The sequence below is a fragment of the Mchenga conophoros genome, linkage group LG10 (assembly GCF_057382185.1).
Source record: "Mchenga conophoros isolate Kocher_MC1m ecotype Shallow Benthic linkage group LG10, M_conophoros_male_GT1.1, whole genome shotgun sequence".
Classification (NCBI taxonomy): domain Eukaryota; kingdom Metazoa; phylum Chordata; class Actinopteri; order Cichliformes; family Cichlidae; genus Mchenga; species Mchenga conophoros.
The window spans coordinates 5,497,086-5,521,393 of NC_140535.1; the positions used below are offsets into that span (position 1 = coordinate 5,497,086).

General features: G+C 40.1%; 1 protein-coding gene across 3 annotated transcripts in view; it reads left to right on the forward strand.

The window, feature by feature from the left end:
• pknox2 (pbx/knotted 1 homeobox 2) overlaps positions 1-23,678 on the forward strand; it is a 105,473-nt gene extending 81,795 nt beyond the window's left edge. For all 3 annotated transcript variants that reach the window (XM_085288295.1, XM_085288297.1, XM_085288296.1), the window contains 8 exons: positions 4,199-4,370; positions 8,878-9,063; positions 9,252-9,387; positions 10,462-10,559; positions 18,343-18,462; positions 18,600-18,676; positions 20,202-20,380; positions 21,790-23,678. In XM_085288295.1, coding sequence (XP_085144421.1) covers positions 4,199-4,370; positions 8,878-9,063; positions 9,252-9,387; positions 10,462-10,559; positions 18,343-18,462; positions 18,600-18,676; positions 20,202-20,380; positions 21,790-22,052 — 1,231 coding nt within the window. In that variant the 3' untranslated portion in view covers positions 22,053-23,678. The remainder of the gene's footprint in view (positions 1-4,198; positions 4,371-8,877; positions 9,064-9,251; positions 9,388-10,461; positions 10,560-18,342; positions 18,463-18,599; positions 18,677-20,201; positions 20,381-21,789) is intronic.
• The last annotated feature ends 630 nt before the right edge of the window (positions 23,679-24,308 follow it).

The following is a 24,308-nucleotide window of genomic DNA, read 5'->3' on the forward strand; positions in this document are numbered from 1 at the left end:
CAGAGGAACTCCATGTGGAGTGCCAGTTTTGTGTGATTCTCAATGGCAGATAGAAATACATTAAACATTTCCAGTATGAGGCTCCTTGGCTAAGGACACTGAATTCTAATTCACAAGGGTTATTACTTTTCAACCAGTGATGGTTAAAAAAAAAAACATTAACAACTTCACCTTTAAGGCCGAACGGTGTGTTTGTATATTTTTTCAGATTAAAACATAAATTAAATTGATCAGAATTTGCAAATTGTATTAGAACGGAGAGAAAATATTGAATACAGTCATTTTTACAATGATAGGAAAAGAAGGGAGAAAGTATAAAAGTAAACCAAAAGAAGCTAACACGGGAAGTATGATGGACTTATACAGACAGTGAATGAGTATAATTAAGTGCTTCTGTAAGTCATAGCAGTGAACCACTTTGCATATTAGCATCTCCTAAGTCAAATGCAACAATAACTAATCCCATTACTATTGTTTTACAACTTTATCTATAACATTGCTGATGATGCTTAAAATGAAAACTTTTTGTAACTTGCATATCTGTTATAAAGTTTCCTGAGTACTTGCTTGTTGTGGTATGAATCAAGAAAATACTAAAAATAAAATATTAGATGTCTCCACCCAAATTTTGCCACTTGTCCCCAGAGGGACATCAACATTTACATCATTATGTGAAAGCTGATAGGATCTGTGATTGATATGTTTGCCTGTATGGTTTACAGTTGAATGGAATTAAAAAGTATACTGCATCAATTTTCATCATCATTGTGTCTTTATGAAACAAAACTTTATGCAATCAATATTAATTTAAAAGTTATACAGCCACATTCAGATTCTACATAAATGTGCTTAAATGTAAGAATGAAAGTTCTTCGCTCCTAAATGTGGCTTTTAGCTCCAAGCAGTATTTATTATGCATGTAGTAAATACAAGACACCATCAATCAAATCAATGCCTTTTCGTATTTTAAAACAGTAAACGCATCACCATTCCCCCAAGCCTTCACATATATGTTGTACATTTAAAACCATGGAATATGAATATAAAATATGCCATGTGTAAGCAGCTTTCAGGATTGTATAATTAGCTACACAAAATTTTTGTTATAATCCATTTGTCTTCCCAAGTACCCCTGGAATCAAAGTGGGGCGAGTGGATGTGTTCAATAATGTAACATGTACTGTATACAGCAGCACACTATAGATCCTTGTACAGTATCCAAATGTCGTTCTCTGTGAAAGACAGAATGGAACAATTTAGATAACTCTCTGAAGCCCTGTGCCGTTACTGGACCATATCCTGTCCACTATAAGTACTTCACAGAGCTACCACACTGTTAAAAGTAGGACAAGGGCATTAGGAGTCCTTGGAGTACAGCTTATATTACAATATGTTTTAAATTCTTGTCCCTATTGACAAGTCTAATGTGTGCGTATGTGGTATCGAGTGGCAAATTGTTCACAGTACCATTGGCTAATTGCCATTTGAGTTAGTTGGCCATGAGCCCAGGTCACACTGCTGCATACATCCTTTTTGGGGTACATTTTAACATGACCTGAGATGCCATATAATTACCGTTTAACAGTGTAAACCTGTAAACTTCATCAAAGAGCACATCGCAGAAAACTGTTGTGGCCATGCTGACTGTAGCTTAGAAGAGAGGTTTGCAGACTGTAAACAGGAGCAGATATTGATTCGCCAACCTTCCAATTGATAGAAGACCTGCTCTAAGTATCCTCCGGTAAGATACTGAACCCCAAGTTGGTCTCTGATGCATTCATAGTGTGAACGTTAGAAAACACATATGTGTGAATGATGTAAGTTGTATAAAGTGCTTTGAATGCTCACTATATAAGAACCAGACTATTTAGTCTTTTGTAGAACCAGTTACAGATAGAAATGGAGGCTGAAATAAACCAAGCATGACTACTATCGCAATGATAGTAGTGATGTCCTCTGTTGAAGTGGAAGCTCTGCTTGGCTACGGTCAGGACAGACTTAGCTTTGACATCACTCTCGGGTTCTGCGCTTCTAGTTGCATTAGCGTTGTTTGTGCAGATTGCTAAATGCTTGCTCTTAGGGGGTCATGTGTTGGGTTGGGGGTTTCTCTGTATTATTGTATGGTCTTATAACAATATACAATATAACTAACCACTTAGCAATCTACAGTCTAATCAATCTAAAATGATTTTACAGACTATTCTTACACAGAAAATGAATCACCTGTCCCATTGCAAAATATAGAAGACATATAAATCGCTTTAGCTTTTGCAGATCAAAGTGAAATTTTAGTGATTGAACAGGTATTCTTCTACAACATAGGTGCTACCAACAGGAAAAAAAAATCTAAAAATCCATATTTGTTACTGATGGACATTAGAGAAAGACAAAACTCGTGACTGAAAAACTTTAGACTCTCCTACGCTCCCTGCAGAGGTCTGAGGGATCTTTTAGAAATTGTAATGTTAATTTCTGGAGACTTGATTGGTCTCTTCTTACCCGTTGATGATAAACTAAAGTGACTTCCATGTCTCCTTTAGACAGTAAGCTTTAATGTTTAAACGGTTACGGTGCTCCAATGTGCTGCCACCTCACCCTGGAGTAGCTATGAGCAAAGAAGCATGGGCATATCTTACTGAAAACTATTTTCCATTGGTGTGCCAAATTAATGCCTTACCTCTACTTGTTGCACACAGTTATCATTATGAAAACATTATTATTATGAAACATGAAAAACAATATGACGTTATGAAAAAGAACAATTTTCTAGTTGGGTTACACTTGGGCCCTATTCCAGGAAGTAGGATTAGCAAACAACACAGAGTTTGTTTGCCCAGGAGTTGCTGAGGGCAACTCCAGGTTTTCTGCTATAGAAAGACATTTAACTTCAATTTATGTCAGTTACTGAGGTAACAGACTCTACAAAAACCTACTGATTGTCAGATATTCTTTAAGTTTCTCTCGAACTCCTTCCCTCCTGCTGCACCTGAATTATTATGATAGCTGATTATTCATTTCCTCATTCATAATGTTGTTGTCAAAGCGTACAATGCAGCAAATTATTTTTTTAAAGTAATGTTTTATATGCAGCCTGTGCTGTGCTGTGACAACATTTCATGTTAAGTTTTTTTTTCTCAGATTGTGATTTAGTCATTAAATCTAACCCACACCTGGAAAGGTATGGTGTTCGAAATCCAGGGTACTGACTTCAACATAGTTCCAACTGAAAGCACCTAAATCAGTCTCCGTGGGTCAACCTAGAAATACACCCAGTATACACCCTCACACTGGTACTCAGTCAAAATCAAGTCAGAGCAAGACTTCCTGACTCTGAACACAGGCTGTATGAGGGATAACAAAAGAGTTTGAGATTATGGAGGAGCTGGCAGTAGTGCAATGTAAGAGATTATAACAGGGAGTGATTTATTTTATGGGGCTGAATTGGGACAAACTCGTAGGTGTTACAACTGATAGTTGTCCGCATTCTGACTGGAAAACGTCTTTATCAAGATGTAAGATAAAGTGACTGAAATTAACACAAATTGAATTTTTCAATTGTATTATGCAGGTGCAAGTCGGTTCTAAAAGTAAACCATGCTGTTGGTGTTGTAACTAAAACAGTTATCTTCATCAGAGCAAAAGCAATTAATCACAGATAATTTGTTGCAGTTTGGAGGAACGTGAGAATGAGCACGGTGACCACACAGCTGTCATGTGGCTAAGCCTGGAGTAGCTAAAGTACAAGCAAAATAGCAGAAGCACTTTGTTTAAAGTTAAAGGTCTAAAATTTTGCAAGGTCCATTCCTGTTAAAAGGGAGTTTTTCCATTCCACTATAACCATATGTTTGCTCAAAGGGGGTTATTTATTTGTTGGGGGTTTCGCTTTATTATCATAGGATCTTTACCTTACAATATAAAGTGCCTTGTGGTGATTGTTGGTATGATTTGGCATTATATAGGTTAAATTGAGTTGAAATTTGATTGAATGATGGACTAAGTGAAGATTAGAGTTGTTTTTTTATGTAGTTAAGACATCCTTAACAACTAGAGTGGTAGAAAAGAGAGTCTCTTCAGCACTGACCTCACCTTCAAGCAATTATATTGATCTTTATAGAAAGATTCTGTTCACAGCAGAAAAGATAATATTAACAATTTTAGAAACTGACACCTACTGTGCCTCTTTATCTTTTTTCCTCAGGCATCCATTGTTTCCCCTGCTAGCATTGCTGTTTGAGAAATGTGAACAGGCCACACAGGGATCTGAATGCATCACGTCAGCCAGCTTTGATGTGGACATAGAAAACTTTGTGCACCAGCAGGAACGAGAACATAAACCCTTCTTTAGCGAAGATCCAGAATTGGACAACTTGGTAAGTCAACATATCACACGTGTTAAAGCATCAGTCATGAATCGGTGTCCTCTGAATTCAGACCTCAACATTACTGAAGCAGTGCATGAAGAAGAACTTTAGAACCTGGGGAACAATTCCTTAAGTACAAGAAAGTTAGCCAAAGACTGTGTCGAAAAATAAAGGTTGTCATTCCAAATATTAATTTTCAAGCTCACTATACTATTTGTACAGACTCTATTTTTGCCTTATACACTGTAAAGGGTAAATGACCTGTATTTGTATAGCACTTTACGTAGTCCCTAAGGACCCCAAAGTGCTTCACACTACATTCACCCATTCACTCACACATTCACACACTGGTGATGGCAAGCTACATTGTAGCCACAGCTGCCCTGGGGTGCACTGACAGAGGTGAGGCTGCCAGACACTGGCGCCAATGGGCCCTCTGACCACAACCAGTAGGCAACGGGTGAAATGTCTTGCCCAAGGACACAATGACTGAGACTACAAGACAAACTGCCAACTCTTGAGCCACGATCGCGGTGACTTTTATATTTTTATATTTTATATATATTTATAGCAGCACAGTGGCACGGTGGTTAGCACTGTTGCCACACAGCAAGAAGGTCCTGAGTTCAATTCCACCATCAGGCCTGGGTCTTTCTGTGTGGAGTTTGCATGTTCTCCCCGTGTTTGCGTGGGTTCCCTCCAGGTACTCTGGCCTCCTCCCACAGTCCAAAGACATGCAGCTTGTGGGGATAGGTCAATTGATTAATCCAAATTGCCCATAGGAGTGAATGTGAGTGCGAATGGTTGTCTGTCCCTGTGTGTTGGCCCTGCGACAGACTGGCGACCTGTCCAGGGTGTACCCCGCCTCTCGCCCTATGACAGCTGGGATAGGCTCCAGCTCCCCCTGCGACCCTGAAAAGGAGAAGCGGAAGCAAATGAATGGATGGATGGATGGATATATTTATGTATATTACATTGCTGATCCAGCTGATGATCCAGATCCAATAGAATGTATGAAGTAGGCTGTTGGAGTATCTGATAAACTTTTCTCAGTTGATGTTGAACTTTTTAGATACAAATAAAGGTGTTATCCTGTTAAACTAACACAGTGTTTTAACATTGCAGACTAATGTTAAGGTTCTATTATTAGCCAGTTGCTAGCTGCTATTTTAATGATAACAGATGGCTACGGTTGCTATCAGGTAATTGCTAATAGTTGAAAAAGCTAACATTAGTGTATATGCTGGTCAAACTTTAATATTGTTCAAATGGGAGCTTTAGTGACCTCTCAAAATTTCTCACAAAGTGTTATTGTGAGAAACAGCTCCTAATGAGGGGAAGGTCAGTGTGCCTGCTGTGTGAAGTTGCGTGTCTGAAGATGGCACTGTTGGTACCGATGCTCTTTCAAATGAATATGTAACAGTAATTAATACGTAATGCAGTAATTTCTACTGTTTTTTTACCTTCTGAGTACAGTTTTTTTTATTATCCTTAATAAGTACATGAGCTATTTTACCTTTTTAGCCACAGCTGCCTTTTATATTTTTATATACAACTATAACTGCAGTAGCCCTAAGAGGTCATACACTGCATGTACTGCAACTTCAGGAAACACCAGCAAATGGAAAGATGCTCACAATAAAGGTTGAATAAAGAACAATGGAAGTAAAAAGAAAAAAAAACTCTTAAAAAAGTTCAGAAAACTCAACAGAGGTGATTTAAAGAAGAGAAAAATGAAAAACCTATAACAAACATACAGCTACAGTATTATATGAACCATGCGACAGAACACACATTAACTGGAACCTTTTCTCCCTCACACACCGAAGAGTCCTCCACTTCTTTTAAGAATTCTTTAGTTTGTCACTTCCACAGCTATTCTGTCTTGTTGTGTTTTGTATGCTTTTGTATGAATAGACTGTGAATATATTTTTGAATTCACCCTTTTCTTTTCCTTTTAAACAGAGTGCAGACTGATGCCATAACCAAGGTTATTTTTATTTAACTAAAACTAAACTAAAAACTTTTTATTTAACTCAAATAAAACTAGAACTAAATGAAATGATTTTGTGAAATATAAAAATAAAGAGAAAAAATTCTCTTTCTCTTTTTTTTTGTTAGTTTGGTAAAAATTGTATTACGGCTTGCCTGATGAGGCATTAATGGGTGTGTTAACTGAGACTTTGGATGTTTACAAGACTGAGTCAACAACCTTAAAAAAATGTATTCTAAGGCCTCTACTGATTTTTCTAAATCATACAATAAAATTTAAAGACTCAAACTAATACTAAAACTAATAAAAAACTTCACTAAAATTAAGTATTTTCAAGCAATTACTGCCTGTCTTCCTACTGGCGGCCAACTTTTCTGTTCCTGAACCTCTTTTTTGTAACATAAATCTTAACAGATGTGGCTCTGTGTCTGCATTGAATCCCATTTTTGCTATTCCCAAGTATTCAGTCCTTTTTAAAGTAATTTTCCCATCTTCTCTGTGCACAACAGTTAGAAATAATTATAAATTACGAGAAGGAGGAAGCTGATAATCTTCTATGACAAAAGGGGGGGAGGAGTTGAAGCCAGACAGACACAAAGACACAGACAAGGAATTAGGAAAAAAGTGCACTCTTCTCATTACAGTACTTGCAGGCTGACAAGTGCTGAACAGTCAATTAACCCTGCATCTGTGTGTTTTATGAGGTAATGGGAATAGGCGTCTCTGCCAGAGGACACTAACTCTTCCATAGGGCAGTAATGCTACGCTGGGCCTGACTGGCTGCGATGAGGACAAGAGTTACTGGTCCCTTGATTAAGCAAGTGCAGTTTAATTAGCTGATTTATCTCCTCCTTGGCCAAGTGCTTTTCTGACCATTCTGTTGACCTTGGATGGCAACTTTGAAGGTGTGCCATCTTGTATCACACAGAGTGAAGAAAAGCCAGGCAGCTGATGATATATATATATATTGTCAGTGATTCCTGTTGTCACTTCAGCCAAACCAACAAACCAAATTTCACTCAATGACAGATCATAACTTAGTAGAAAAACAACGCAAAACAAAAATCATGTTTCTCATTTCTTCTCAGTAGCTGTCAGCAGTTTATTCTTTAATAGGCTGTTCCTTAGCAACACAACTGCAACGAATTGGAGTTGTTAAATATTAGACACTGGTCTATTGAAAACTGTGTAAATGGCTTTCAAAGTCTTATACTTCTTATAGAACTTCTAAATATAATTATTTTCTTCACAAAGCATACAGTATTTCTACTTGCATAAATTAATATAACTATTTAAAAACAAAAATTTAGCTGGGTCGATATTATGAGTACCCTGAAAAACTAAGCACCAACCACCGTGCACTGCGCTGCAGTCATGCGCTTTAAATTTGTAATGCTGTAAAATCAAGTGAAACCCGAGGGTTATCTTCCAAATCATACACAGAAAAAAAACTTCAGCAAGGGTTTGAGCTGTCACCTGACAAGGAAAACAAAAAACAAACAAAATGAGTTCACAGTTGAGAAAATAGTTGCTCACAAAGGAAGAAATGGATATACAAAGTTATCACAGCATTTCCAAGTGCCAAGGATTGGAGTGAGATGTGTCATCAAGAAATTACAGACCAAACATGACAGAGTTAGCAAGTGAAATAATTTAAAGAGTCTGAAAAGACAAATAGTGAGATGTGTATAAAGACCCCAAAACAACTGCCAAGACACTGGTGAATGACTTAGCCAGGATATGTAATCTTAAAAGCACAGCCACTAGAACCCTGTATAGGAATGTACTGCAAAGTTGCAGACCAAGAAAAACTTAATCTTACAGCCAGAGTGCAGTATGCACTTTGATACTGGTGCATGTCTTGGTAAAATTAGAAGAGCATGAAGAACATGGCAGCTTGTTAACTAATCTAAATAGAACTAAACCTTGACAGCCTTAACACATACACTTCACTCACACACTACTGTGATGATGATGATGATGCTTAATGTAAAAACATTTGTAGTCCACAGACATTGAGTGGAAAGGCTCCAGATGTTTTTTTTAGTTTGTTTTACTGAATGTGATGCACTTCCCAAATGTTTATTGAGTCACTCAGGCCCCCGTGGGTCTTCCGTATTAAGGATTTTTTAATCTGTTACCTGGACTCTGTTTTAAAGACATTACCCAGCATTACGGATGGGTACCAGAAGTTAAATAATTACAACAAGAAACCAGAAGATTTGCATTTATTCCAAAATGTATTAATATATATACGGATCAGTGATGCAGGTCAGTCAGCAGTCTGCATCTGTAAATACCATTACCAATGATTTTTGATTTTGACATTAGACGTTACAGATCTTTGTAACATAAATTGCAATAAAACCAAATGCCAGCAATATCCATGAGACCAACGTCAAACGTATTCTTCTGTTCATGGTTGTTAACCTGGTGTTTTAAAGGTAAGGTGTTCGCTAAAAGTCATCAGTGTTTTAGAAGGTGAATGTGATCTGTTTCATATTTTGTCTTTGCTGCTCTCAGATGGTAAAGGCCATTCAGGTGTTGCGAATCCACCTACTCGAACTAGAGAAGGTCAATGAGCTTTGTAAGGACTTCTGCAACCGTTACATCACTTGTCTCAAGACCAAGATGCACAGCGATAACCTCCTCCGTAATGACCTCGGAGGGCCCTATTCTCCGTCACACACCAGTCTCAGCATGCAGCAGGTCAGTGATGGACCCACCGTGGAGCTTAGAGTTCCTTAATGGTACCTAGCGTAATAATGCAGTAATGTAGTGTTTCCCTTGATACGCCATTCATCAGCAGGTAAATTTTGCTGTTGGTTATCACACACAAGCAATAGCTTTCCCCCCCTTAGAGTTGCTCACCAGTGTCTCCCTCTGTTATCCCCCAGGAACTAATTCAGACCTCCTCTCCATCCATGACCTCTGTCTCCAGCTCTGTTAACCCTTCAGGGATTGTGGTGCCTGCTGGAGGGCTGCAACAGGGGAATGTCGCCATGACCACCATCAACTCTCAAGTGGTCTCGGGTAAGCGTGTCAATTCACATGAGCACTATAAAACAAAATTTGGCCTGACACTATCGACCTTTTTTTTCCATATGGCTCTATGACCCAATGTGTGAAGAAGAGGTGCTACAAAAATGTAAAACTCAGTGTAACTTATTCAGTAAACTACCACCTCTAAATAGGGTCTCCATAGATTTTGGGACAGTCAGTGACATACAGCTAATGATAAATAAATAAAATCGCATAGGTGGTTCTGTTGTTTTCTGCACACTTACCTGAGCCTTAGCCCAATCACTCTCAACACTTTCAAATAGTACTCCACATTTTCTCTCTCGTTCTGATCAGAGGAAATATTTGACACCAGCTATCCAAAGCACCATTTCCTGACTTTTAATAACTATCATATTCAAATGAATACTTTTCTTATTATTTGCATTGTGTTTATCAGTTTGACTTTGATCTTTTTTCTTTGCGTCATTTTGGGGTTATCATTATAAAGCATTTTCATATTATTAGTATAAAACTCAATTGTTTGTTGAGCATAATGACAAATAAAAATAGTCATTAGCATGCTTTTGATCAATCAGTATACACGCATGTTTACTATTCCATTGCTATTATATACACATATCATTAGCTACATGTTTGTGGCTGTGTTTTGTATAGCTGGTATCAGAGGGTCATGATAAGTATCCATCACAGAGAGCTTGGCTGGCAGGTTCTTGTAATGTCAAGCCTGTACAGTGAAATGTTAATCCTGCCCTCTGGAAAATCCTTTTAACCCAAAATAAATCAATGTCTCTCCCTTTGATCACGACATACTGAAGAGCTCAAACAGACTGTGATAAGAGTGTCTTGATCAAGGCTAATTAAGCCAGCAGCAAAAACACACTCCTCCTTCTCCTTGTTCTCTGTGTTTTTTTTCTGGGTTAAAGGGCAGTAATGCACTTTGAATTTATCATTTAGTCTCTTGTTTGCTGTGTGTTTGATTGCAAGGCTGACAAGCAGTTAATAAGCTCTGGTGCTAGTGTAGAATCTGGCTTCTAGTAGCTGCTGAAGACACTTGATACTCATGGCAGCAAATTATCCCCTCAGGTGGGACCCTGTACCAGCCAGTTGCCATGGTGACATCGCAAGGGCAAGTGTTAACTCAGGCGCTGCCTCCGGGAACCATTCAGATCCAGAACTCACAGGTAAAGCTGTCTGAACCACAATGCTTTCTGGCCAACGTTGTCACTCCTCCTTGTGCCCTCACCACCTATGGTCTCAATTTGTTCTTTACATCTCTCAGACCTCCCCAGTGGGTCTTTTCATTGTCTGTCTGAACATAGCCTCCTGCTGCTAAACAAAATAGAAATTGTTTATTCCCCTGATGTTTGGGGAGCCTTTGTGATACCATGCCACTGCAGATGAATATCAGTTAAAGACAAATTTGTGGATGATGTGATTTAGGTAGATACAAGAAATAAATCTCGGATCTCATACAAAAGACTAATTCATTTAGTCATTCATTTTTCATTGTTCAAAAACCTTTTGTTAAAAACAAAAAGTACAGGACATTTGAGATGTGAACAGAACAGAAGTAAAATATTTCAGAATTTTTATGAACAGGAAATATTAGGATCACAAATGTTTTATCGCCAAAAGATTTAGAAACTCATATGAATGACTGAATTTTTTTTTATTGCACAGGGGCAGATTTCTGGTTTTAGTATTTTAGTTCAATTTAGATTGTCAAAAAGCTTCTGGAATTGTTTAGAATAGCTGGGACATTTGCTGTATGCCTGCTCTGTGACTGTTGGTTTGTTGTAAATATGAGGATACTTATTTTAGAAAATCATTACTCTGAAGGCAACAGAACCTTCAAAGGAAGGGTCTGTTGACTCACAAGTGAATGCCAAAAAGTGAACAGATGATCCACACAGTAATAGTGATGAATATCATATGGAATATTAACATTGAAGCTTGCTGTTATGCACAGTAAATAACATAAGAATAATACGGACAATGTGTCAAATTAGTTAGCCAAACTGTATGTTTAGGACAAAACGCCTTGTAATTAATAGATGAAGTATTTTAGACAAGAAGGGCTCGTGCAAATGTATATTATAGGTTCCCTTATGTTTGTGTTAGGGATATCTTATTTTTTAGCCTTATTTAAAATGTATTATTTAAAAAGTTGTTTTTTACCCTGATGATTTTTTAAATTGTTTTAAAATTTGCCAGAGCTTTAGCCTCTTTCAACTCTTCTGTGTGCACCTTGGAAGTCAGTTTAGTCTACAAGTCACAAAACACTTATTATCTACCTCACATTGAATCAGTAATGTGATAATTGCAGATTTCTACAAGTTGGAACACCTTGAGAAATTGTTCAAGTGTGAAACAATTGTACAAGTTCCACAACCATACCCAAATGCAAATGCCTAAATGCACTGAGTTGCTGCCACTGAGTGTATGGCTGACTAGATATTTGCTTTAACAAGTTAACAATGATTTCTCTTTTTAGTCTCTGTCAGTACCCTCACCGTAGCATTTGAATCAACAAATCATTCTGAGAAAGGAGTATCCTAACAGTAATATATTACTGTTCTTAAATTCAGGGCAACAATTAGAGAACACTTAAAGAGAGAAAACAGGCAAGGCCTGAAGGCAAAATAACAAAATGGTTTCAAGAAAAGTATCAAAATAAGACAGAACATAATGACAACTACAAAAATAGACACGGAAGCACATAATATACAAGAAAAAATACAGAGAGGCACAAGAAATTAACCAAAGTAGTCATAAACAAAGCAGACAGTATGACAGTATTACTACTACTACTAAAGCCACTGACTATGACGTATATAAAAGACTAGGACATTCAGTATTAGGTTCTTTAGTAGCCTTCAGTATCAGCCTTCCTACAAGCTGGCAAATTACTCATACTGTATAACATTTTGTCTTTCTCTAAGACTTTTAAAGTAGTCATTATATAGGCAAAAATACTTTATCATCATAATTTTACTGTAGGAGTGATACCCAGGGACTAATTTTTGAGTGGTTTAGGTAGGAGAGGACTATCACCTTTTCAAACCTTTATGACTTTTCTTTTGTTGTGTAGCGCCTCATCTCTGTTTGGGAAGGAGTACAAAGGCTCCTCTAAAGCATAGAGTATCAGGTACTTGAACCCTTCCTATGTCTATGTACAAGATACAGTCACAACAAAGACTTAAGACACCAACAGCTGAAGAACAGACAAAATATATTGGATGAAAGTTGGATGAACATAAAAACATGAATAAAAAAATGTGGTTTCTTAATAAATTGTGTGTCTGGCATTAGCGGTAATCTAACCTTGATTGTGATTTCATAGCATAACTCTATTACAGAAAATAGAGTTGTGGGTGTAAGAGGCTATATATCGATCTGTATGAACAGCAGTTTAATTATTACAAATTCATTGTGTTTGGAATTTAAGGTTTACTTTAACAATCTCCGCCCACTCTGTTGTTGTGGAGATTTCAAACAAATTTATGACAAAGAACGGCTCCATGCTGGAACCAAGGCTCCAAGCAGAGCCAATCAACAGGCTGTACACTTGCCTTTTCTGAATGGGGGGAAAAGAAAAGAAATGGGGCAGAGAAATTTAACAGTGTTCTGTGTTGGTTTGAAGAGCGGCTCAGTTTCATGTAATTCTGTGACAGTAACAGTGACCCAGCTGGTGCTGAGTTCTACATGCGTGCTGGGAATTGAACACAGCCCCTTCGCCACTTTGCCGACAAGCCCCGAGTAATCACACTCTGAGGCTCGGTGCTGCCAATTAATTTAACCTCGCTTTCTCCTGGAACACACACACTCCCAGGACAGAAGGAGCCACGTGACACACAGCTGCAACTGTAATGAGTCTTGTTTTGTGTTGGGAGAATGAGGGGGGATCTGTGTGAATGTCTATTTATGGGCATTATGTGGGTTGTAGGTGGGTGAGGGTCAGCATCTCCGTGTCTGTGGATTCTTTCCACACTATTCTGCGTGGAACCTAATAATAGTGGGGCATAATGATTTCCCTCCAACAAAATATACAACTTACATGAAACTAGAGGACCAATGAGAGGACCTAGTCAGGAGGATTTAACCCATGGGGGTGTTAGATTTATTAATAGAAAAAAACAAGCAATGTCCCATTTGTATACAAAATATACTCTGTCTTGGGGACTGAAACGGCTCCAAATAGTAGGAATGAATGATACTAGGAAAATGGTTGGTTGATTTCTTGGCACTGACTGAGCTTTTAGGCACAGTCCACAAGATTTGAATAGGGTTAGGTCAGGGTTTGGGGTAAGCCATTCCAGAAGTTTAATGTTAGCTACTGCATGTATTTCAAAACCAGTTTTGATCTTTAGGATTATTGTTCTATTAGAAAGGCCAACTGTGCCCAAGTTTCAACCATCCAACTGTTCATTTGGGGTGAAGTTTAGAATTTGGAGGTAGTCCTAGAACTTCATTATTCAATGTAGCACTGTGCAATGTAGCACTGTGCAATGTAGCACTAGCAGCAAAATAGCTCCAGAGCAATGATCAATTATTTTTGCTCTGGGGATGCTTTCAGTTCATGGCATTAATGGGTTTTGTGTTATTTCTGAACATCCTAGCCAATTTCCTCTCATTTGATAGATCTAAATAATTTGTATTAATAACTTAATGACTCCAGGAGGCCTTCCAACTTGTGTAAATCTACAATTCTTTATTTATTGCTGTCAAATAAATCCCCCCAAATGACCTTGGCCTTGTTAAGTTAAAATAGACTGTAGAACCCTGAGCTCCTCTTCATGAATCGCTACCTTATCGTGGTGGAGGGGTTTGTGTGTCCCGGGGATCTCAGGGGCTATGTTGTCTGGGGGCTTTTGCCCCCTGGTAGGGTCTCCCATGGCAAATTGGTCCTGGGTGAGGGACCAGACAAAGAGCGATTCAGAAGACCCTTATGGAGAAAACATCGAGGGAACAGTTTACCCTGCCCGGGATAGGGTTACCGGGGCCCCGCCCTGGAGCCAGGCCCGGGGAGGGTGCCCGAGGGCGAGCGTCTGGTGGCTGGGCCTTAGTCCATGGGGCCCGGCTGGGCACAGCCCGAAAAGGGGATATGGGCCCATCCTCCCGCAGGCCCACCACCCACAGGAGGCGCCTTAGGGGTCAGGTGCATTGTGTGCCGGGCGGCGGCCAGGAGCGGAAACCCTGGCAGACTGATACCCGGCTGCCAAGACTGGCAGTTGGGACATGGAATGTCACCTCTCTGGTGGGGAAGGAGCCTGAGTTAGTGTGTGATGTTGAGAGGTACCGGCTAGATATAGTCGGGCTCACCTCAACGCATGGCTTGGGCTCTGGAACCAGTCTCCTGGATAGGGGCTGGACTCTGTCTCAGTCTGGAGTTGCCCCCGGTGAGAGGCGGTGGGCTGGGGTGGGTATTCTAATATCCCCTCGGCTTGCTGCCGGTACGTTGGGGTTTTTCCCGGTGGATGAGAGGGTTTGTTCCCTGCGCCTTAGGGTCGGGGAACAGGTCCTGACTGTCATCTGCGCTTATGCGCCGAGTGGCAGTTCGGAGTACCCAGCCTTCTTAGAGTCCCTGGGTGGGGTGCTGGAAGGCGCTCCACCTGGAGACTCTGTTGTCCTACTGGGAGACTTCAATGCTCACGTAGGTAATGACAGCGAGACCTGGAGGGGCGTGATTGGGAGGAACGGCCTCCCTGATCTGAACCCGAGTGGTGTTTTGTTATTGGACTTCTGTGCTTCTCACAGTTTGGCCATAACGAACACCTTGTTCGAACATAAGAGTGTCCATAAGTGCACGTGGCACCAGGACGCTCTAGACCGCAGGTCGATGATCGATTTTGTAATCGTATCACCAGACCGGCGACCATATGTTCTGGACACTTGGGTAAAGAGAGGGGCTGAGCTGTCAACTGATCACCACCTGGTGGTGAGTTGGATCAGGTGGTGCGGGAGGACGGTGGACAGACCTGGTGCACCTAAACCCGTAGTGAGGGTGTGCTGGGAACGTCTAGCAGAGGCTGCAGTCCGCGAGATCTTCAACACACACCTCCGGCAGAGCTGGGGACATTGAGTCCCCATTGCCGAAGCTACTGCATTGAGCTGTGGTTGCAAGGTGGTTGGCGTGGTGGTAATCCCCAAACGAAATGGTGGACACCAGAGGTGAGGGGAGCCACCAGGCTGAAGAGGGAGTCCTATCGGGCTTGGTTAGCCTGTGGTACTGGAAAGGAGAGTTCGTCCGCTAGTCGAACCTTGGATACAGGAGGAACAATGCGGTTTTCGTCCTGGTCGCGGAACACTGGACCAGCTCTTTATCCTCTCAAGGATACTTGAGGGTGCATGGGAGTTTGCCCAACCAGTCTACATGTGTTTTGTGGACTTGGAGAAGGCATTCGACCGTGTCCCTCGGGGTGTCCTGTGGGAGGTGCTGCGGGAGTATGGGGTGTCTGGCCCATTGTTACGGGCCATTCGATCCCTATACAACCGTTGCAAGAGCTTGGTTCGCATTGGCGGCAATAAGTCGGACTTGTTCCCGGTGGGTGATGGGCTCCGCCAGGGCTGCCCTTTGTCACCGATTCTGTTCATAATTTTTATGGACAGGATTTCTAGGCGCAGCCAAGGGGTGGAGGGCTTTCACTTTGGTGGCCTCAGAATCTCATCTCTGCTTTTCGCGGATGATGTGGTTCTGTTGGCTTCATCGGGTGAAGGCCTCCAGCTCACACTGGAATGGTTCGCAGCCGAGTGTGAAGCAGCGGGAACGAGGATCAGCACCTCCAAATCTGAGGCCAAGTTGTTAGGATGCCTGGGTCGTTGACCCAGGGTTGTTGAGTTTATTATATTATTTATAATTTCTAGTCTTTGGTTTGTTTGAGTTCTGTCTTATGGTTTATGTCTCTGTCTTCTCTAGTTGCTCTGTCTCCCCTGTCAGCTGTATCCCCTTGTCTAGTTCGCGTCTCTGTGTATCCTTAGTTGCTATATCCCCGTTTCCAGTCAGTCTCTGTTCCCTCTGTTGCAGTGCGTGCGAGTCTGTGTCTTTAGTTCAGTCTGTGTCAGGTTTACTGTTTTATTTTGAAGGTCCTTGTCTGAGGTTAATGTATCTGGTTTCGCTTCCCCTTGTCTCGTTAGGCCTGATTTGCCCCAGCTGTGTTTCCCTCCTGTTACCCATTCCCTGATTGCTCCCTCTGTGTATTTAAGCCCTGTGTTTCTCTGTGTCTGTGTCGCGATCTACCGCTTACCTAGCTGTGTGTTCTGTCAGTTTTCCGATGTAAGTTTATTTTGATTTTTTCCCCCAGTTATGTTATATTTGAGTTTAACATTAAAGCTGTTTTGAGTTCACATCTGGCTCCGGAGTCTGCACCTTGGGTCCTATTCCTGTCTGCACACAGCCACTCATAACACATGGTTCTCAGCCGGAAAAGGGTGGAGTGCCAACTCCGGGTCGGGGATGAGTTCCTGCCCCAAGTGGAGGAGTTCAAGTATCTCGGGGTCTTTTTCGCGAGTGATGGGAGAAGGGAGCCGGAGATCGACAGACGGATTGGTGCGGCGGCTGCAGTGATGCGGACGCTGCACCGGTCCGTCGTGGTGAAGAGGGAGCTGAGTGTAAAAGTGAAGCTCTCAATTTACCGGTCGATCTACGTCCCTACCCTCACCTATGGCCACGAGCTGTGGGTAGTGACCGAAAAAACGAGATCGCGGATACAAGCGGCGGAAATGAGCTTCCTCCGAAGGGTGGCTGGCCTCTCCCTTAGAGATAGGGTGAGAAGTTCAGCCATCCGGGAGGGGCTCAGAGTAGAGCCGCTGCTCCTCCACATCGAAAGGAGCCAGCTGAGGTGGTTCGGGCATCTGACAAGGATGCCTCCTGGGCGCCTCCTGGGGTTGGTGTTCCGGGCATGTGCCACCGAGAGGAGGCCCCCGGGGCAGACCCAGGACACGCTGGAGAGATTATATCTCTCGGCTGGCCTGGGAACGCCTTGGTGTTCCCCCCCGATAAGCTGGAGGAGGTGGCTGGGGAGAGGGAGGTCTGGGCTTCTCTGCTTAGGCTGCTGCCCCCGCGACCCGGCCCCGGATAAAGTGGATGAAGATGGATGGAACCCTGAGCACCACTTTTTAAGATTTAAGTGAATGTATGTAAATGTTTGAGCCTAAATATTGAATACTTGTTTTTTATATGCTGTGCAATCATCCTAAAAAAAATAAAATAAAAATAAATAAAACAGTTCAAAGAAATTATTAAAAAGCCCAAATTACCACGGGGGAAAAAAAAAGAAAAAATACAAAACAATATAAGTCATGCTTTAATTAGAAATAGTGAATTATTTATCATTAATTAGAACATAATAATGAAGAATATCACTAGATGTTTTCCCTTTACTATCTAATAAGCCATGTGCAAACTTTATCTTAAGCATGACTGTGATAAAAATGATTTCTTCGCCAAATAGCAAACCTAAATGTTCTTACAACAGTTAAAAATATTTGCAGTTAGTTGTCTCAGCCAAACATGAACTCACATACTCACACACATCCATATGCAGGCTGTCAAAGACTGTCAATAGTCTGAGAGCATCTCGTCCTTCAGCACTCACACTCCAAACAGTAACATCTGAATAATGATTTCTCACTGAACACAAAGGCTGGTGTACTACAGGTCAACACCAATGAAAATCCAAGCAAACACAGGCCCACTCTGCATCAGCGTCACTCAAACTCAAAGTCCAAGCACCACACATATAACAGACTAGTCACGGGTACTGCTTCTTTATATTTTAAGTATCATTACTCAAATTCAGTTACCATGGTGACACTTGAGGAGGTGTTTCTGCCCTTGCCATAGGAAAAAAAAAAGGTAATTGGTAGTCTGAGTTTGTTTCCGTGGCAACAATAACTAAGCCCTATGGTCTTTTCCCTTTTTTCTTTTCTTCCTCTTTCTTTCCTTTCTGTTGTCTGTGAATAAAGGTAAATGTGGACCTGTCCTCCTTTTTGGACAGTGAAGACAAGAAGTCTAAGAATAAGAGGGGAGTCCTGCCCAAACACGCCACCAACATCATGCGCTCCTGGCTCTTCCAGCATCTCATGGTGAGACGCAGGCAGACATTTACACTGTGTTTGAGGGCAAGACTTTTCAGTGTTTAACATAATTATGGTGCGGCACATTCCATTTTAACAGCTGGAAACTGCTTGAAAACTGAAATGTCGTTTCCTACTTCTTGCAGCACCCATATCCAACAGAAGATGAGAAAAGACAGATTGCAGCACAAACAAGTCTGACTCTCTTGCAAGTAAACAACTGGTAAGATTTTGTAATCCCAAAAAGGCCTCATGTTGCATGTGTAAAAGTAAAACACGGCTTCATATTTTTATTTAAAAAAGTAAGACAAAGTTTTCTTTAGACATAGACATATACGCTTTATTAATCCGACGCAAGGGAAATTCGTTTTGTGAAGATATTTTAGAGATATTTTAGAAAATTATTAATTGAAATAAATGAAAAATAGTGTACAAAAAAGCCAAAATGCTATTATATGCACACATTTATATAAATAGCTAAAATGCAGTGGAAGTGATAATGTATACATATGCATTTTTTAAACAGTATTTATCCTGTGTGGGTATTATATAGTCTGACTGCTGTCAGGATGAAGGACCTGTGACAGTGATCTGTCCTACTGCTGAGGGACCTGTTCAGGGTCCCCACAGTCTTTTAGAAGTGTTGTCCATAATAGACATTAGTTTGACTAACATCCTCCTCTCACCCACTTCCTCTGTGGAGTCTAGCGCACTGGCTCTCTTCATCAGCGTTTTAATCCATGTACTGTTTCTCCCCAGCAGACAACCATATAAAAGCTTGGAGTAGCAATCACTGTGTCATAAAAGGTCCTACATACACTAAAAGACCTCAGCCTGCACATCAGATCGAACAAACTTTGGCCCTTCTTCTACAGAGCATGAATGTTAAGCTTTAAATTGAACTTGACTATGCTGGCATATCCGAGTACATCATTGATACAGTGGCACCATCTCCTGGTTGTATACACCAAGTACATGTGGAACAACCTCTCCCTCTCTCCCTCTCTCTCTTCTTGTTTCTTGTGTTCCTTTTTCCTGATACTGCTACCACTTGGCATCGCTATATCTATCACTACAGTCATTACCAGTGTGTCTGTATCTGGAAATCCCACAGGATCTTTGCTCAACCTTCTGAGATATAGAGGAGACCATACTCAGCACAAATGTACAACTATACAATGCCAGCCACTTAGTTATGGCATTTCATGTATACTCTACCTAGTAGTATCTTACACCCTGCTGTTATGTCCAGAATTGTCTCAGGAGCATCTTTACACCTCCACCTGGGGTCTTTTCTGCTGTGATAGACCCCAGCCTCTATGGATCTTGTGCTTAGAGCTTGTTCCTGTGCTGCCATGATTAGTGCTATCTTTCAGTCCAGCTTTCTCCACAAGTAGAATTTCACAGTGTCAGCCACTTCTATCTTCCCATGGTACTGTGGAGGGTCCTGACTTTCAGTCTATCCTTAGAGAGAGAGAGAGAAAGAGAGAAAAAAATAAATAAAGACAATTTGATATAAAAGTGCATTAAAATTTTTCATTAGGGTATGGTTTAATCAAATGATAACATTTTGAAGTGTTGATGGTCATATTCAAAGTTTTGTGTGTACTTGTTTTTCATTTTATGTCTTCCTTAAATCTCGGTACTGTTTAGTAGAACTAATTAGATATGTGAAAGACATGCAGAGTAATTAAGTTGGATTCATAGGTGTTACTTTTCCTAATATGACTTCTTTGGTATTTTCACAGGTTCATCAATGCTCGTCGACGTATCCTTCAGCCTATGTTAGATGCCAGTAATCCTGACCCAGCTCCTAAAGCGAAGAAGATGAAGTCCCAGCATCGTCCAACACAGCGCTTTTGGCCCGACTCTATTGTGGCTGGTGTATTGCAGACGCACAGATCTCAGACAGGAAGCAACTCAGACAGTATGCCAACAGTTACATTTTCCAAGAAAAGCAAAGCAAAGCAAACAGCTTTCTTTGGGCATTAAATAATCCTTTACTTTTTAATTTTTCTTTAATGTCTTCTTGATTTTTGTTTTGTAAAGCACTTTGAGTGCTCCAAGAGAGTAGAAAAGTGCCATATAAGAACTATTTACCATTTACCAGCCATAGATGCTTACTTGTAATTTAAAGATCACAAATAGCTCTTTCTAGCTATACATGAACATTTAAATTTTTACATGTCATCTCTTAAAATATAGTTGAAATATAGTGTTTGGAAAAATATTTTTATACACAATCAATTATAGTAGTAGAAACAGTAAAAACAAACAGCAGAAACACAGCAGCCGTCAACTGTGGCTGTTATGGGATACAGTCTAAATTTAATGTCTGTGATTTTGCTTGCTTGACTATGATGTGTTTGTCCTACAGTGATCACTATAGCTATGATATGTACTTGAATTTGGAGGGAATATTGATAAACGGTAAAATTGTACACATTGTACAAAAAAATAAACAAACTAAAAGCGTGTCTGCTTGAATCCAAACCACTAGATGGCACTATTACCACTCTTTTGTTTAATTTTTTTTAGACTATCAGTTTCTTTAAAAATGTGTCCTAAATCAATCAATAGCTCAGCCTGCACTCATGTGTACAAACAAGTCTCTTGGGAATAGTTTTCTTTTACTGCTACACGGTAGGCTGTAGACCTCAGTTACTTATGCAATTTGTTATCTCCTGTCACAGTACTGCAGCTGGTACGAGTATAGACAAGTAAAAGAAAGCTTCCCTACTGGAGTGCAAATATAGATAAAAGGCAGGGTAAGAATTAATTTCAGTGGCAGACAAAGTCTACGTAACGTTTTGCAAGGTAAAATTGATCAAACTGGTGTGTAGGATCCCATATGGAAAAGCAATAGAAAAAACTTATAAAAGACTTGCATAAGATTTGGCCTACTTCATATAGTGAATCATGTAAGGCTTATATGATTTACTCATGAAAGTGGCCACTTTCTCATTACTTTCAGATATTGTTTTAGGAAGTATCAAAAACATACAAGTTTCATTTATATAATTTTTCAAGGGATCTTATATCTGTTGTCACTCTTGTATGCTTTTCATACAAGTTTCACACAAGACAGATACAAACTTTATAAGATTTATATATATCTTTTCCATATGGGATGGTTTTTTTCAGGTGGCTCCCAAAATTGAGTCTCTGGCCCTGTAGCCACTCTGAATATTGGCTAAGTGAAATTTCTAAATAATACTGAAGCATGCACAGACAAATAAAAAGGTCTATCTTCCTCTGCCTACATTATTATTTTTTAAATGTATCTGTCACATTATAACCCCTCTTCTCCCTACCCTCTTTCTGGCCTCGCTTCAGACCCACTGAGTATGGACAGTCTCCAGTCACTATCCTCAGATTCAGCCACCCTGGCCATGCAGCAAGCCATGCTCGGAGCCGATGACTCAATGGACGGCACTGAGGAAGAGGATGAAGAGGAGGAGGAAGAGGAGGAGGAAGGCATAGAGGAGGACGATGAGGAAGAGGATGGAGAGGAGGAAGATGACAGGGGGAGGCAGCTGTCCAGCCAGGGAGTGGGAAGGAGAGATCTTAGCATGGAGCACAGAGAGGAACTGGAGTAGTCTGCCAGGGGCAACTGACAGACTTTATGAACGCTGATCTCAGTTGTGAACTTAATACAGCCTCATTGAAACTCAAATAGTACGCCTCTAATGCCGAGTGACTCTAGAGAGCATTTACGCACGTATTAGTTCTTTACCACAGACTCTAATCAAACACAATGACCATCATGTTTATAGGAAAAATATTAGTTTAATGCTGAATTGTGTTATTGCATTTTAACACAGTATGTTCCTATGTAGTGAACTCATGAACTTTCTGGAGAGTAGCACATTTTTATAGCTCTGGTTATTTATGGAGAGGAATGACACAGGAACTAATAGGTTTGAAATTGAGTACGTTTAAAAGCAGCATTTAAAGATGTTTGGTGCTTTTACAGGAACTGATTCTTTTTTCTTTTTTTGAAACAAACAATGAGGAAAAGCATTACATGGATTAAAGAACTGAAAATCTATTTTGACTGTATGTTTTAGCAACTACTTAATTGAATGTAATATTTTGTCATCTGAAATTAGTTACTAAAAGGGCTGCAGCCGTTTTTATCAGTTTTTTTTTCATCTGAAAGTGCCCTTTATTTTCAATTGACAGACCACAGTTTCACTTTGCAGCTAATGTGTCATTTCACTTCCTAAAATAAGAGTGAGAAGACAAAATAAAGGAAAGGATGTGTGTGTAATACATTTCAAATATTTGTTGAAGTGACTGCTGGCTTCCACTCTGGGACATCATTCACACGTTTTAAATGACTCATAGGTTCTCAGGTTTAACAGCACTCTCATCTGACATGTTTCTTCCTCATGAGCAAAACACTTGACTTACTGCTGCCGCATGACTTTTACAACACTCTTGGTTTATTTTCTCTCTCCCCATGAGCAAAAACAGCTGTACTAAACCAGTGTATACTGACTGCACATATAGTATGTATATTGGATTTTTCCTATGTTTGTATTCTGGTGTTGAGGGTTTGCATATTTATTCAATTTTTTGTGTGTAGCTTCAGACTTCATGTTGTCCATGACATTTTCTGGATAAGGGTGTTGAAAAAGCAGGTGGCCATGCACATATGTACCTAACTCCAACCACCAACTCTTTGAAAACTACTTGCGTATTTCTGTGACCTTGATCAGTTCTGTCAGAGATCAAGAGCGTGCCGGTCATACAGACTCAACACTGAGAGAAATCACGCAGAGATGCCTAGTGACTTTGGAAAAAAATGTCATGTACTGACACTGACTTCTTTTTGATGGAAGACATTTTTGAGAAAAACATAAAAAAGGGAAGAGACTCAGTAGTAACCTATCTTTCCATTTTATGTGAAGGCTTTTAAAGAAGCTGTGAATCGATTTCAGCCCCCTGTTTTGTATTAAAACAAATGGAATCACTCATCTCTAATGTGAAGATGTCTAGAAAAAGAAAAAAACTGTTATATTGAATGTTCTGAGTGTTCATTGTGAAGTATGTTTCCTGTTATTCTTCTTTTTTTTTTAAACTTTTTAAAAAGTTTTAAATGAATCTTCCAGAGCAAGCAACAGACTAGGGGAATATTTCTGTTTCATTTGTAAACTTTGTTGTTGTCATAATCTATTGTGTTTCAATAGATCACTTTTAATAATTAAACATGTAAAGGTACTGATTTTGACTCGTGGAAGTTCTGCATTTGTTTGAGCTGAGCAAACACATGCAGGGCTCTGACTTTTCATAGAGGGAGGCAGTTTGATTCATTAATATTTCGATACAATAACCTGTAAATCATTTTTACAAAAGAGAGTATAACATTTCTTCACCATCCTCACAATAATTTTCAGATTACAAATTCTAATTATTGGTTAACTTCTCCCACTTGCCTGTCCTATCATGTATAGCCTTCCACCCACTCGTTATATCTCAAGCCTGTGATTTAACTCGCTGGAAAATGCCCACCCAAATGCTCGCCCACCTTCTCAGCCAGCTACCATAAACAAACCCACAATCTCCTGAATTGTGGCCTCTTTGAGTAAATCACTGTATTGCTTTTTTTTTTTTTTTTTTGACATGGCTTATATATGTAATTGCCTTCCTGCATTGTTTTCAACCTCACCATAGAAGGTCAAACTCTAATTGCATCACTTAAATCTCTGTTATTGTTCACCTTTGTTACTCCACCTTTAGCCATATTTTATGGCACGAGAAATGTGAACTATAGCAGTCACATAGGACCTACTTAGCAGAGGTAACATGTAGTGAGATGATTAGCTACTTGACTTTTTTTTTTTTTTGAG